Source organism: Scyliorhinus canicula, chromosome 3 (genome assembly GCF_902713615.1).
Source record: "Scyliorhinus canicula chromosome 3, sScyCan1.1, whole genome shotgun sequence".
Taxonomy (NCBI): domain Eukaryota; kingdom Metazoa; phylum Chordata; class Chondrichthyes; order Carcharhiniformes; family Scyliorhinidae; genus Scyliorhinus; species Scyliorhinus canicula.
In genome coordinates this window covers 117,512,000-117,528,508 of record NC_052148.1, presented here as the reverse complement: position 1 = coordinate 117,528,508, position 16,509 = coordinate 117,512,000, and the positions used below count along the sequence as shown (strand labels likewise).

The 16,509-nt window shown below is 53.0% G+C and overlaps 1 protein-coding gene across 2 annotated transcripts in view; it reads right to left on the bottom strand.

Moving 5' to 3' along the window:
* The window catches only part of lonrf1l (LON peptidase N-terminal domain and ring finger 1, like), a 75,446-nt gene extending 64,803 nt beyond the window's left edge, over positions 1 to 10,643 (bottom strand). The window contains exon 1 of one of the 2 annotated variants that reach the window (XM_038791124.1): positions 10,127 to 10,643. In XM_038791124.1, the coding sequence (XP_038647052.1) occupies positions 10,127 to 10,631 (505 nt within the window). In that variant the 5' untranslated portion in view covers positions 10,632 to 10,643. Of the gene's footprint in view, positions 1 to 9,700; positions 10,068 to 10,126 lie in introns of those variants that run through there. The other variant, XM_038791125.1, reaches the window with a different exon arrangement.
* Positions 10,644 to 16,509: the final 5,866 nt, after the last annotated feature.

The following is a 16,509-nucleotide window of genomic DNA, read 5'->3' as shown; positions in this document are numbered from 1 at the left end:
GGAGGCACCATCGAAGAAATGCATACAGCTATTTTGGATGCAATAGGGTATAACAGAGGAGACCCAGTTGAAGGCCTAAACAAGTGTAGGCAGGAAAAGACCGAGCACCCCGCAGCATTTTTCAGGAAGGCTGTGGATTCACTTCACTGCAGTTTTCGGTGAATTAGACCGCGCACATTTGCCCCAAGGTAACATGGTTAAATGGACCCGCACTATCATCTCCCACGCCACAGAGGCAGGACAGAACGTCTGCTCTAATTACGACCCCTCAGAAGAGGCCCATAATGAAAAATGGGTCTTGAAAAGATTGTCCCGCGCTTGGGAACAATCTGTGCACAATAAACAGCATTTAAGAAGCCCGATGAGGCGCAAACAGAGGTAGATATCCAAGCCGTAAGAGCGCACCAGAACCCCGCATGGGTAAATGAGGGACAGAATAGCCCCCCACAGAAGTCACAGGAATGTTTTAACTGCGGACAGTTAGGGCATTTTGCTAGAGAATGCAACGCCCCGCAGAAATCTCAGAGAGGCCAGCAGACAGGCACTCTGAACAGGAACAGAGAGAAGCCTATTCACAGTATAGGGACGCAGTCAGGACAGACCAATGTGGACGGAACGGACTGACGGTGTTCGGGCTCCCCCACTTGGGTCTGTGACACCCTCTGGGACAGATCCAGACGACCGGTAGTCACAGCGAAAATTCGGGGAAAGCCCATAGAATTACTCTGGGACACAGGAGGGTCCCGCACGACCATTAATTCCTCCACTACACCACAGGCAAACACGTGGCCCACTACAGCCACAATACCACTCAGCGGTTTTACAGGACACTCACAGCAAGGAACCATTACAGCCCCTGTACCAATTCAGCTAGGGAATATCTCCACCAGACACCCCGCTGTTTTAGTTGATCTGCCCCACACAGCAGAACACATACTTGGCATTGATTTTATGAATGCGCACAGCCTGTTGTTCGACCCAGTCAATCAGTGTGTCTGGTGAATGACAAGGTCTGAAAGAGCACCCGCAACGCTCACAGTAGGTGAGTACGAACATAGGAGTAGCGCAGTAGGCGACTATTGTTTTGACCCGACCACGCTCAGCACGGACAAACAGGTTAGGGCAGTTTTAAACAAACACAGGACAGCATTTGCCAGTCACCGGCACGACTGCGGCAGAATGACTGGACAAGTTCAGATTACAGGACCTGACCCGAGACCACAAAGACAGTATAGATTTCCCCTGGAAGCAGAGGGAGAAATCGGAAAGGTGATAGAGAGCTTATTAGAGCAGGGCGTACTAAGGACAGTAGCCTCCACTAATAATGCCCCTATTTGGCCAGTGAGGAAGCCCGACAAATCATGGCGTCTGACCATTGATTATCGGGAACTCAACAAAGTTACCCCAGCAGTAGCCCCCACGGTAGCAACAAGTCCCGAGGCCATGCTCAAGCAGGGACTCAACTCCAAGTATTTTACGGTTTTGGACATTAGCAACGGCTTTTGGTCAATCCCATTGGCGAAGACGTGCCAGTACAAATTCGCATTCACTTTTAAAGGTCAGCAGTACACGTGGACATGCCTCCCACAAGGATTCCACAACTCCCCTTCCATTTTCCACCGACAGCTGGCAAATGGACTAGCAAAATTTTCCTGACCTGAATGTCTGGTACAGTATGTGGACGACCTATTACTGCAGACAGACACCAAGGCAGAGCACATCACGCTTCTGTCTGAACTCCTACAACTCTTAGTCAATCGGATGTAAAGTAAACCCCAGAAAGGCCCAACTATTGGAGAATAAAGTGATGTATTTGGGTACAATCATCATGCACGGCAAACGCGAGATCGAGTTCAAAAGAATTGACTCGATCGTCAAATTGCCCCTTCCCCAAAATGTTTCAACCCTCGTTTTTAGGACTGGTTGGGTATTTTCGGAACCATATCGATGGTTTTGCAACCAAGGCAGCCCCACTCTCAGACCTCCTTAAGAAAGGAGCCCCTTGGGAATGGCTTCCGCAGCACACAGAGGCTGTAGAAGATTTAAAGAAAGCCCTTAGCGCAGCCCCTGCACTACAAGTTCCAGACCCACTTTCCCCCTATGCAATTGAGGTAGCAAGCACAGATCTGACCTTCTCGGCCGTGCTCCTTCAGGAACGGCACGAGCAGCTACGACCAGTGGCTTATGCCTCCAGACTTTTAGACCCAGTAGAGCAAGGATTTTCAGCCTGCGAAAGACACCTACTCGCAGTATTCTGGGCAGTACAGTACTTTTCGTACATTACCAGACTCAACCCCATAATGATTCTGACCGAACACACCCCCACACAGCTTCTATTGGACGGACAACTGAAGGACGGTTCAGTTAGCCAAATTAGAGCAGCTAGGTGGACACTTCTTTTACAAGGACGGGACATCACAGTTAAACGGACTAAGGCACACACTTTTTTAGCAGACAACCTCCAATACCCAGGACAATCCCATGATTGTGAGATAGTAGCCCCCCTCCACAACACAGGACCCTTCATTGCAAAGACGCCCCCCAGGAAGATAGGGAGTTCAACTCAAAGCCCCCAGCACAGAGACGTGTGCCCCCTTGAAGATTTATGTGGATGGTTCATCCACTGTTTTAAATGGTGAGCGCATTACAGGATGCGGCATCTATGTAGACGATGCGCAGGGACGCGCACTAGAAGCGATATCTTTAAAGTTACCCGGTCACTTAGGCGCGCAGGCAGCAGAGCTGGCAGCCATAGCTTACATAGTAGACCACCCAGATTCGTTCCCCAACCCAGCAGATATATATTCGGATAGTTTATATGTCTGCAACAGTTTGACAGATTTTCTACCCCTGTGGAAGACAAGAGGTTTTGTTTCCGCGGATGGAAAGCCCCTTCCATCAGCCCCATTGCTCCGCTATATCCTAGAACAGGCAAAGGATAGGACTCATGGCATAATTAAAGTAAGAAGTCACCATCGGTCATCCCCCCCTGGAAATGTGAAAGCCGACGCACTGGCAAAAGCAGGTTCCAGGCACGGACATTTTTGGACACCCCCAGCTAGCGCCCCTGTGAGTTCAGTTCAGGTCTCACAGACAAACATTGAGGATCTAGTACAGGCCCAAAAACAGGACAGCAATCTCAGGGAGATTAGTAGAGGAAAGGTTTTGGCCCCGGATGACAAGTTTAAACACGCTCTGACCACACATGATGGTGTGGTCATCAAAGATAAACTGTTGGTGGTTCCTGAGAAAGACAGGAATCAAATGATTGCCTTATTCCATGACAGTCATGAACATCAAGGGATAGACCCCACCACAGCCCACCTGAGACAGCTCTGTTGGTGTCCAGATTTGAGAGAGGATGTAACACATTACATCGAAAATTGTTTGATTTGTGCTCAGAATAACCCGGACAGGTATTCGAAGAAGGCACAGCTCAGTCACACTCGCCCCGTTAATGGCCCTTGGACAAACCTCCAAATCGATTTTATAGGTCCATTGCCCCCTTGCAGGAATGGCTATAAATACGTATTGGTGGTCATTGATACATTTACGAAATGGGTAGAGGCATTCCCATCTCGAACTAACACAGCCAAAACAACCGCAAAGATCCTGACACGCCACATCTTTACTAGATGGGGACTCACCAGAAGTATTGAGTCGGACCAGGGATCTCATTTTACAGGACGGGTCATGAAGAACGTCCTGACCATATTCGGCATCACACAAAATTTCCACATTGCGTACCACCCCCAGTCCAGTGGTATAGTGGAACGCATGAACCGGACTCTAAAATCGACCCTTAGAAAGATGGTCCAGGAAAACAATACCACTTGGGATTCGGTGCTCCCATTCACACTTATGTTCTTACGGAATACTGTTTCAGCCTCAACAGGTTTCACCCCACACACTCCTGACCAGATGCCCCATGAAAGGTTCTGAATTCCTTTTAGGACTCGACATGACCAGCCCAGAAGTGACGGCCCTCACACACGAGACAGCAGTAAAGCAATTAGTGGAAACTGTAAGATCGGCTTAGTTAGCAGCCTCAGTTAAATTGGGAAAGAAAAAGAAACAGAGCAAGGCTTGTTTCGACAGAACAGTACATTCCAGAGTTTCAGGTTGGACAACAGGTAATGTTGTCTGTTTATAACCGCAGCACGTTTTTGGCCCCAAAATTTTCAGGTCCATACTCAATTGTGGACAAAATCAGCCCTTCAGTATATAAGATAAAGTACCCCAACGGGAAGACTGCCTGGTTCCATATCAACCAGTTAAAGGCATATGGAACACAGTCCAACCACACACACCATGTCCCGCTAGACGCAGCAGAACACCACGTCCCGCCCACAAGAGACGCATTTCCATCCTCTCCCTCACAGACCAGCACCTCATCAGACTCAACCTCGACTCTGCCCATTGACTTCAGGCCACCCCCCGAAACGCCCACAAGCTGCCACAGCAGAGACAGCGACTGTGACGACAGCCACAGCACGCCTCTCTACTGCCCTGATACACCAGACCCCACACACACCAACTGCGACCCCGACTACAGTGATTTGGAGATCACTTGCATTAAGACACCAGACCCACCGCCCAACTATGACGACCCCGACAACGTTCACACAAATTTGGACACGACCATTTGACACCGAGACAACTCTTACAGGCTCGTCCGGAATGACGAGAGAGACCCTCGGTCACACAACTCACTCATAGCATGCCTGATCCATACAAGGGTAAGGGATCCGGGAGAAGAGGATGACTTTAAGTCTGACTCCCGACAGGGCAAACCCTTTGCGACCCTGTTCGCAGAGAATTGAGGTGTCCAGATGATGTAAAAAGAGGAACCGCTTGAGAGATAAACGGTGTCCTTTTCTGATGGAACCTGCAGTATGTTTGTTGCATGTTTGTTTGTTTGTGTTTTGTTTGCTTCCCAGCAACAGTAGCTCTGCGGACACACACTCAATTTTTCCACCGATACCTTTGAGAACTTGTAAGACGCCAAATCAGCTGGAATGTCTGAAGCCCAGCTAAAGGCTTCTCCCTTGAATCCACTGGGAGCTCCCTAGCTCCAGTTTCATAACTGCTCTTTTGTTTGGAGGACAGAAGAGGCAACCCCCATGACGACGATATTCTTGCCCGTTCATTTCGGGTTGCTCAGGCAGTGGAGACCCGGCATTGAGGACCCGCCCTGTCTGAGGACCACCCCACTGGTCAACTAAGCTCAGGTACAGCACAGCACGCCCTACCTGGGGATTCCATCCAAATCTTACCCGTCGCGGCCCATACACAACTCATTCGAAAGTCTAATTTCTAAAAAGTTTGGTTTTGTTTCCTTTATTTAGGTAGCCCTTTGGTTGCCATTCCAAATGCTATTTACATCCAGAAACAGTGGGTGGTAAATTGTAAAGCCTGCGTGACGGCTCGCAGTGCTACATTATTTGAGTGTATGCCTGGTCCTAAATTCGTTTTGAAAAAAAAAAATGAGGGGAGTCACAGGGAGTGACTTGACCATTCATAAAGGGAAAATTGACACAAGAGGACAGATATACTATCATTCGAGGTATTAAACAGAACCCTAACGGATACTATGCTTGATCCCATAGCTTTCGGATGTTCGAAGTAGGGACCAAAGCATGACCAGAGCAAGATCACAGCAAGATAAGAGAACAGAAGGAAGAGAAGAGAGAAGGAAAATGACAGCCGCGACTGTATTTTTCTTCATCACTTTTGTATATTGCATGCGAACGCGAACCCCCTTTCCCCTATGACCCCGGCCGTTAATGTTTCCCAGACACAGACCACTCCAAGCCCAGTAAACGGCAACAGTACCCCGACCTGGTGTACCAGATTTCTAACTTGGTACTCCTTGTCATATGTCGTAGAATCGCTTTTGGCACTAGTGATTGTCTGCATCATAGTTCAGACCCTTCGGATAAGGAAATGGCGAAGGAGAGCCTACCGCTCTCGCGCCTCGACAGTATATGAAATGAAATTAAAATCGCTTATTGTCACGAGTAGGCTTCAATGAAGTTACTGTGAAAAGCCCCTAGTCGCCACATTCCGGCGCCTGTCCGCCTGGTACAGGAATCGAACCGTGCTGCTGGCCTGCTTGGTCTGCTTTAAAAGCCAGCCACTTAGCTCAGTGAGCTAAACCAGCCCCTGGAATGCAATCCCTTATTTTCGGATTTCACCAGTCCCCCCAACCCCTTGACGCGTGATAAAGGATTTGTTTTTGCGCTTGTTGTCTTGTAAATAAAGGAACTTTTCAATTGATTGTAACATTCTGAGCTCGACTGCCGAGCCAGAGAAATGGAATGTAATGCTACTATTGTTTGTACGGTTATTAAGTTAGAACGTTTTAAAATGTTTGAGGGAGTGTAGTTTATCAAGGATAGTTAGTGGTTCCCGAGTAATGCATGTCCCCTATGACATAGTGCCAAATAGAGATTGTGGATAAAAATTTTCTGCATAGTTGAGGAAAGTTCCGAGGTCAGGGAACGGAGACACCGTACTTAGGTGATCCTTCACGCTTTCGCGTTAGGATCACAAGGAGTGTAGCCACCTGGGTTGGCCACTTCCTCACACAAAATGGAAGAGCGCAAAGGTTACAGGGAAAAATGGATATTGGCAAAGAAACAAGCAGTTTGCAGAATCCCCTGTATTCTAGCTGCTAAAGAAACCAGACAGAATTGTAACGAACGAGCTGCTCATATTAAGTGAGCGATTCACGGTGATTCCCAGGCACAATGGACACAACAGTTAACTGCAATCGCTACATTCTATAGAAGGTCAGACATCCCGGCTCCAGTGGAGTCTGAGACAAAGGACACCAATAAGGTGGAAGGAACCGCCCGGTGATCGAGGAACAGCCCCGTTATTGGGGAAATTCAAATCAATCGATTGGGAAGAGACCCAATCGATTGCAGGTTTAGAGAGGGTCCGCCCAGAAGGACGCAAAGCCCCTGGGACCTATAAAAGTCAGGTCCCAGGACTGATTCTTTCTTCTTGACCAGCCGGCCCTCCCAGCAGAACACCTTTGCAGTAGAAGAACCTTGAGAAGGAGGGGCCTGGTCAGCAGCCGCCATCAATTAAGAGTCATACAACGCACACTACGAGAGTAGACACTCCTGACCCCTTTAGTCCACACCAACTGGAAGCCTGCGGATCCAGGACAAAGGAAGAGGCCATTGTTCCATGATCTGGCAGTTCCCTTATTCCAGATAAGTATTGGCTGTTAGTGGTAGGAATAGCCTAGTCTTTTAGTTTATATGCATAAGTAGTAGATAATTGTATTATAATAAACGTGTCTTGTTTGAACTTACTAACTGGTGTATTGAGTTATTGGTCTGAACTTGAACTTTAATCTTGTGGCGGTATCATAACGATACCTGGCGACTCTAGAGCTAAGGAATAAAACAGATCCAAATTGAGTGTAAAGCACACTCACCCAGAACGAGCAACAGGCTGGAGCCAGAGGGCATCTAAGGGAGTGGCATGGAGGGACACCTATAAGTCTGTGGTCCTAGGTGCACTGTGGGCAATCAGCGGTGTGCGCAGCTGCCCGACTGCCTTTCCAGCTGCAGCAATGGTGTTCGGTGCCTATCTACTCTTGATCCCCCTCCTGGCCATGCCCCAATACTTCCCCCCCCCCCCCCCCCCCGGGCCTTGGCAGAAGCCCCCTGGCCAGCAGCACAACTGTCAGCAAACTACGCTGAAGTTGGACACTTTCCGTACCCCCTCTTTCTCCCTCAGCAGCCATGACACCGGTTTGACAATTTTTAAAAGCACAAGTGAACCACGCCGTTGAGAACTCGGGTCTATTGGAGGCGGAGAATCGTGGAGGCACTGGAGAATACCGGGTCAGGCCCACTAATGATATGCAAATGGTGTCTTCTGTACGTGCGTTCCGGACCGCACTGTTGAGGTGACGGAGAATTGCGTTTTGCTGCTAAATCGGCACCCACCGCGATTTTGGCGTCGGAACATATCGTCCGCCCAATCACATTTCTCGATTTTGGCGTCAGCCAATGGAGAATCCTGTCCTAGAACTATACACAGTAATCTGAGCGTAGTCATACAAATTAATTATATAAAGCGACAGATTACCTCTCTATCTTGGCTCAATATTGACCTTCTAATTCATTACTCTAGCCAATTTGTTTTATACACTGCCAGAGATCATTGCTGTGGCTGACAACTAAAGCTATTAGAACCTCCAGATCAAATATTTGTGTGCGCGCGTGTGGGGGAGGGGGTGTTGCGGGGCGATTGAAGCGTGTGTATGATAAACTCAGTGCATCACAGAGAACAAAACTGGAATTCCTTGTACTGCTTGATTATCTACCACTCAAATTCCCACTAAAAATAATTTTAGTTGATCAACTGTATCACAAACCAACAACTTCCACAGGTTCTCCTGCTGTAACCCCCCACAGAAATGTTACCCCTACCAAGAGGAAACTACTGTTAACTACAGATAAATGTCAGTTTTAAGATAACTGTAAGCCACATGAATATGCAAACTCAAAATATTGGGATTTTCAAAATATTCAATAGAGTGTATTATGTAAATAATTTGAACAGTTATGGTCGTTATCAAACTTCATCCCATGCTCTCAAGTGCTGAGCAAGAAGATGTTTCCAAATGTTGCGAAATTCAGTGTTGTAAATATTGTTGGTTGCTCTTTAAACAAACCAGTGATTTGGCTTGGCAATTCAATTTACTCAAGTCCTGACATCATCCCTCCCTATCTCAAAATGGCTAGCTAAATATTAGGCCTGGAGGCCAAGCGTTGAATATTTCCAAGGCTGAGATCAATAGCTTTTCATCAGTAGGGGAATTAAGGGTTACGGAGGCATGGCAATAGTGTGGACTTTAATAAGTTCAGCCATGAGCTCATTAAATGGGGAAGCAGGCTTGAAGGGCTGAATGACCACTCCTGTTCCTATATCTTATGACATTTTCATCAGTTCCAAAGACAATTAAATAACCGGCAGTTTGAGCTTTGACAGTCATCCAGCCTCGGTGCGTTAGCTCCCTTCTCTCTCCAGATGATGTCAGACCTGCTGAGATTGTCCAGTATTTTCTGTTTTAGTTTCAGATTCCAGCATTCGCTGTAATTTGCTTTTATCAGTTTGAGCCAATCGGAATTAAAATTGATCAGTCACCAGATAGGATGGAAACCAGGAGGATGTTTCCTCATGTGGAAGACGCCCGGAATTGAAGGGTGCTTTTAAAACAGATGAGAAAGTCTGTGGAATTCTCTTCCCCAAAGAGTGCCGGCTGGGTTATTTAATTTATTCAAGACATATGTATGATAGACCAGGGAGCTAAGGGTTGGGGGGGGGGGGGGGACGCAGAGAGGATAGTGAAGTTGAGCCCACAACCATTTCAGTCATGATCTTATTGAATAGCAGGAAAGTCCCGAAACTGTATCTGGACAGATTTAATCATTAATAAACACTTCTCGTGTCATTGTAAGTGATAAACTATTGTCCAAAATTAATTTTGTCGGTTTGTACATTTGTCACATCATTCGGGTTACATCAATACCCCTGGCGTGTGCAAAACATGCCAGGAAGCACGTTTGACATTTACCACGAGCTGTTTGCTGCATTTTGAAAATACGCACGACGTATTCCATATTTTACTTACGACGCCAGCAAATTTAATAGCAGAATCTCCTGCACTGACCTGACTATTGCCCCTCTGGGAAAGGGCTGCAAGAAATGTCGTGGCAAAGAAACGGAGTTTGGCGCAACGAGTTTGTGTGGGCGATGAAGAAACTTTCAGTAAGTAACCAGGAGTGTTTACATAACGAGGAGGCTGCCGCCTGAGAGGGTGGGGTGCAAGCTCACGGGGAACAAGAGTTGTTATTGTTTCATCGTAACTACCCGAGAACTGAATAAAAACAATAATGCAAACACTCGGTTGCGGGCGGGGGCCGTCGCCAATCAATCTGCTGGAAAGGAGCAGAATCTTTAGCACCCCGGTGCTCATAAAACACACACGGTTCAGTTATGCAACCTTGTGTCTGCAGCGCTTGGTTACACAACAGGACAAGCCAGGAGGTCAGTGCCAATGAAGCTCAACCACAAACACCACCCCAGCCAGACTCACTCAGTTCCAGTTGTTCCAGCAGTGTCAGGGCCTCGGGAAAGCGGCACTCAGCCACCAGCTCCTCCAGTTTGATTTTGTCCCGAGTCCGCCGGACCTCGGCCGGGAACCACTTGGCCATCAGGTGGCTGAGGATGACATTGGGGCGCAGGGACTGAAGGTCGGCCGCCGCCTCGCCACAGGCCGGGCAGCTGGGGCTCCTCCGGAGGCAGTGGCGGCACCAGGTGTGCCCGCAGCGCAGGGTGACGGGCTGAGCCAGGGGCTCTCGGCAGCCGCCGCAGTCCAGGAGGCGGCCGCCGCCGCCTGTTGCTCCTGCTGCCACCCGGTGTCCGGGCTCTGGGTCCGGGGTGCCGGCTACTTGCCCCCGCTTGAAGTGGTAGAGGAGGCACTGCACCAGGCCGCCCAGCTGCTCGGGTTGCAGGCTCCCGGCCGCCAGCTGGCCACAATCACGGGTTTTGATGCCGGCGGCGCGGCCGCTCTCGGAGGCTGCGCTCGGTACCGCCGACATTGTTGGACTGGCCTGGCCCGCGCATGCGTGCCCGGCTGCCGACACGTGACCTCAGAGAGCGGCCTCCATTGGCGGAGGGTGGAAAAGGGCGGAGCCGAGTAACCGTTACAAAACAACTGCGGCAAAAGTTTCATAACAACTGGCAGGGCGGCACGAGGAGGGCAGGGGAGGGGAGGGGAGGGGAGGGGAGGGGAAGGGGAGGGGAGGGGAGGGGAGGGGGCGGCACGGGGAGGGGAGGGGAGGGGAGGGAGGGGGCGGCACGGGGAGGGGAGGGGAGGGGAGGGGGCGGCACGGGGAGGGGAGGGGAGGGGAGGGGAGGGGGCGGCACGGGGAGGGGAGGGGAGGGGAGGGGGCGGCACGGGGAGGGGAGGGGAGGGGGGGGGCGGCACGGGGAGGGAGGGGAGGGAGGGGCGGCACGGGGAGAGGGAGGGGAGGGAGGGGGGGGCGGCACGGGGAGGGGAGGGGAGGGAGGGGAGGGGCGGCACGAGGAGGGGAGGGGGAGGGGAGGGGGCGGCACGAGGAGGGGAGGGGAGGGGAGGGCGGCCGAGGAGGGCAGGGGAGGGGGGCGGCACGAGGAGGGCAGGGGAGGGGGCGGCACGAGGAGGGCAGGGGAGGGGGCGGCACGAGGAGGGCAGGGGAGGGGGCGGCACGAGGAGGGCAGGGGAGGGGGCGGCACGAGGAGGGCAGGGGAGGGGGGCGGCACGAGGAGGGCAGGGAGGGGGCGGCACGAGGGGCAGGGGGCGGCACGCGGAGGGCAGGGGCGCACGGGGCGGGCAGGGGGCGGCACGAGGAGGAGGGGCGGCACAGAGGAGGGAGGGGACGGGGGCGGCACGGAGGAGGGCAGGGGGGGGGGGCGGCACGAGGAGGGCAGGGGAGGGGGCGGCACGAGGAGGGCAGGGAGGGGGCGGCACGAGGAGGGGCGGGGGGGGGGCGGCCCGAGGAGGGCCGGGGAGGGGGCGGCACGAGGAGGGCAGGGGAGGGGGCGGCACGAGGGGGGCAGGGACTGGGGGCGGCACGAGGAGGGCAGGGGAGGGGGCGGCACGACGGAGGGCAGGGGTGGCGGCACGAGGAGGGCAGGGGGGGCGGCAGAGGCGGGCAGGGGGGGCGGCACGAGGAGGGCAGGGGAGGGGGCGGCGGCACGAGGAGGCAGGGGAGGGGGCGGCACGAGGAGGGCAGGGGATGGGGGCGGCACGAGGAGGGGGGGAGGGGGCGGGGGGCACGAGGAGGGCAGGGGAGGGGCGGCACGAGGAGGGCAGGGGGCGGCACGAGGAGGGCAGGGGAGGGGGCGGCACGAGGAGGGCAGGGGAGGGGGCGGCACGAGGAGGGCAGGGGAGGGAGGGGGCGGCACGAGGAGGGCAGGAGAGGGGGCGGCACGAGGAGGGTAGGGGAGGGGGCGGCACGAGCGGGCAGGGGAGGGGGCGGCACGAGGAGGGGAGGGGGCGGCACGAGGAGGGCAGGGGGGGGGGGGCGGCACGAGGAGGGGAGGGGGCGGCACGAGGAGGGGCGGGGAGGGGGCGGCACGAGGAGGGCAGGGAGGGGGCGGCACGAGGAGGGCGGGGGAGGGGGCGGCAGGAGGAGGGCGGGGAGGGGGCGGCACGGGGAGGGGGCGGCACGAGGAGGGCGGGGAGGGGGCGGCACGAGGAGGGCAGGGGAGGCGGCGGCACGAGGAGGGCAGGAGGCGGCAAAGGAGGGGAGGGGAGGGGGCGGCACGAGGAGGGCAGGGGAGGGAGGCAGGGTAGGGGGATGGGAGAGTGTGCGCTAGGGGGGCAGGGGACAGCGGCGCGAGGAGGGCAGGGAGGAGGGCAGGGGAGGGTTGCACGAGCAGGGCAGGGGAGGGCGGCACGAGGGGGCAAGGGAGGGCGGCAGGGTAGGGGGATGGGAGAGTGCGCTGGGGGCAGGGGACAGTGGCGCGAGGAGGGCACGGGAGGAGGACAGGGGAGGGTGGCACGAGCAGGGGAGGGTAGGGACGGCGCGAAGGGGGACAGGGGAGGGCGGCGCAAGGAGGGCAACGTGAGGGGGCAGGGGAGGGCGGCAGGGTAGGGGGGCGTGCGAGGGAGGCAGGGGAGATGGGCACGAGAGGGGTGCGCGTGAGGGGGCAGTGGAGGGCGGCGCAGGGGAGGGCAGTTGAGGGGCCGGCACGAGGGGGGCAGAGGAGGCGGCACGAGGGGGGCAGCGCGAGGGGGCAAGGGAGGGCAGCAGGGTAGGGGGGCATGGGAGATGGGCGCGGGAGGGGGGCAGGGCGAGGGCGGACGAGGTGGGCAGTGGAGGGCGGCACGAGGAGGGCAGTGAGGGGGACGGCATGAGGGGGAGGGCAGCGCGAGGGGGCAGGGGACGGGGGCGCGCGGTAGGTGAGGGGGGCAGGGGAGGGCGCGCGGGAGGGGAGGGGGGCGCGAGTTGGGGTAGGGGAGGACGCGTGGGGAGGGGAGGGTGCCGAGGGAGCAGGGGAGGGGGCAAGAGGTGGGCAGGGGAGGGGGGCGTGTGGAGGGCAGAGGAGGGCGGCAAGAGGGGGCAGTGGGAGGGGGCGCGAGGTGGGCAGGGGAGGACGGTGCGAGGTGGGCAAGTGAGGGCGGAGCGAGGAGGGCAGGGGAGGGTGGCGCGAGAAGGGCAGGGGAGGGCGGGGCAGAGTAGGGCAGCGCAAGGGTGGCACGAGGTGGGCAGGGGAGGGCATAACAAGGAGGGCAGTTGGGACGGCGGGAGGGAGCAGGGGAGGGTGGCGCGAGGAGGGGAGGGTGGCAAGAGGGGGCAGGGGAGGAGGCAAGACGTGGGCAGGGGAGGGGGGGCGCGAGGTGGGCAGAGGAGGGTGGCAAGAAGGGGGGCAGTGGAGGGGGGCGCGAGGTGGGCAGGGGAGGGCGGCATGAGGTGGGCAGGGGAGGGCGGTGCGAGGTGGGCAAGTGAGGGTGGAGCGAGGAGGGCAGGGGAGGGTGACGCGAGAAGGGCGTGCAGAGTAGGGCAGCGCAAGGGGGGCAGGGGTGGGTGGCACGAGGTGGGCAGGGGAGGGCATAACGAGGAGGGCAGTTGGGACGGCGTGAGGGGGCAGGGGAGGGTGGCGCGAGGAGGGCAGGGGAGGGCGGCGGCGAGGGGGGCAGGGCAGGGGGCCGCGTGAGTGGGGCAGTGGAGGGGGCACGTGAGGGGGGCAGGGACGGCAGCACGAGGAGGGCACAGGGAGGATGGCACGAGAAGGGCAGGGGAGAGGACGGCGCGAGGGGGGCAGGGGAGGGCGGCACGAGGGGGGCAAGGGAGGGGGGCAAGGGAGGACGTCAGGGTAGGGGCGTGCGAGGGACCTTATGGAGAGAGACTAAAAGCAGGCTGTTAGATTTGGCAAAAACATTGCAGTTAACATTGCCTGACAAAGTGCGAAAAGATGAGGTAATTATGACGGTGGCTGAGCATTGAAAGGTGCCTGAGATACTGTTTGACTCATTGGAAATGGCAAAAATTCAGTTACAACTTAAACAAATGGAACATGAGAAAGAATTAAAGCAGCTTGAATACGAAAGAGAGAGAGGAAAAGAACAGGAGAGAGAAGAAAGGAGGAAAAGAAAGAATAGCCCTAGCAGAACAAAAGAAAGAGAAAGGAGATACAGATCAGGGGAAAAATTAAAGAGAGAGAGTTTGAACTTCAGAAAATGGCTATGAAACATGATAGTCAGTTAAAATTGGCAGATGTAAAGGGATACGTACAGTTGGATGATAGTAATGAGGATAGTGAGAAAGAGCGTCATAGTCGAAGGCTTGGTGGGGATCCAGGAGGATGGTAAACAAATGAAAAGTTTCAAATGTTTTCACTGTAATAAACTAGGCCATGTAAAGTCAGTGTTGATTGTTGAAGAAAAGCACTGGGAAGGCTGATGTGGTAAAACAGGATAAGACAGTGGGGTTTGTTAAAGTGGGAAACTATCTTGTCCAGGAATAGTTTATCTTGGGTAATGATATAGCTGGATTGCAGGTGGGAGTGATGCCTACGTTGGTTGATAAGCCAGTGGAGAATCAGACAACTGAAGTGTTGAAGGACGAATATCCTGGGAGTTTTCCGGATTATATGGTAACAAGGTCGCAAAGTCACAGGTTAAGACAAGAGGAGAAATCAAAGAGTGAAGATGAAGTTGAAGTGCAATTATCAGAAATGATTTTTGATCAGATGGTTGAAAAAGAACAAGAACAGGTGGAGGATGAGATGGATATTTTTAGTTCAGGAAAATTGGCGGAGTTACAACAGAAAGATGTAGAAATAAACAGATATATCAGAAAGCATACACGGAAGAGGAATCTGAGAGTATACCAGAGTGTTATTGCCGTAAAAGTGATGTCTTGATGAGAAAATGGAGACCTTTAAATATGCAGGTGGATGAAAAGTGGGCAGACGTTCATCAAGTAGTATTGCCGGTAGGGTATAGAAAGTAGGTGTTGCGAGTTGCACATGAGGTACCAGTGGGAGGTCATTTGGGAATAAGGAAAACTCAAGTTAAAATACAAAAACATTTTTATTGGCCTGGACTACATAAAGATGTTGTTAAATTTTGTCAATCATGTCACACATGTCAAGTGATAGGGAAACCTCAAGCAGTGATAAAACCAGCACCCTTAATACCCATTCCAGCATTTGAGGAACCTTTTACAAGAGTCCTAAATGATTGCTTAGGACCGCTTCCTAAGACAAAAAGTGGGAATCAATATCATTTGAATCAAAGTGGGAATCAAAGGCATTTGACGGCCTGAAAGCTGTGATAACCAATGCTCCTGTGTTGGAGAATTACAAGGGGCTCTGCGATCAGATTGAACTAAAGTATCTGACTTTAAAGAGAAATGCCGAGGCATAGAGAAATGGACGGATCATGCAGAGACCTTCTTGTTCAAAGAGACTGTCAATCATGAAGGATTTCAGTTGGAGGAAGAAGAACAAAAATGGAATATATTATTGTACCTGTTTGCGTGTCTTGTTTTTTTTAAACAAAAAAGTATATTTACTGTGTGCATTTCTTAAAGGATAGTGAAAAGGTGAAAAATGAAACCATCTTGAAGTTGATGGTTTATTTTTTTTCTTGGGGGGAGGTGTCATGTGAGAGTACCTTTAAGAAATGAGTGTTTATAAATGGGTGTGTATATAAATATCTGTAGTGAGAGTACCTTTAAGAAATAGGTGTTCACTACTGCAGTGGTGTCAGAGAGTGGGTGGAGCTGGGTTGTCTGTCAGCTTTTTACTGTTGTTTTAGGCTGTTTGCTGCAGGATGTGTTTTAGTTTCATTTTCAGTGTTGGAGCTGAAGCCAGACAGAGCAGGTGTACTGTTGATCTCTCTGCCATGAAAAGATTATCTCTTGATCATTTGGTGATGAATCCAGAATTATAAATGTTCCCAGTAGTGAATGTAAACCTAATGTCCTTCTGTTAAACAGTGTTTCTTTTGTCTTCTGGATGTTGTTTGGGAAGTTATTAGGATTACCTAATGTTGTATTCTTTGGGGGTTGTATTTAAATTGAGTGGTTGCTAAGACTTATTCACTGTATGTTTTCACATAAGGTTAACTTGAGTTATAGAATAACAGTGTTTTAATTTAAAAGTACTGTAAAGCTTTGTTTGCACCATACCTGCAGAGTGGACCGTGTGCTCCCCATAACCACAATCTATTGAAAGTCATGGGTCAGGTGAACTCCATGATACAGTTTGGGGTTCTCTAAAGTCTGGCCCATAACAAGAGGGACGAATTCAGAATGTCCAAAATTACCTAACGGCACGTTTTTCGGAACTTGTGGAGGAAACGGAGCACCCTGAGGAAACACATGAAGACACAGGGATTATGTGCAGAGTACGCACAGACAGTGAACCAAGCCGGGAATTGAACCTGGGACCTGGCGCTGTGAATGCAACAGTGCTAGCCACTGT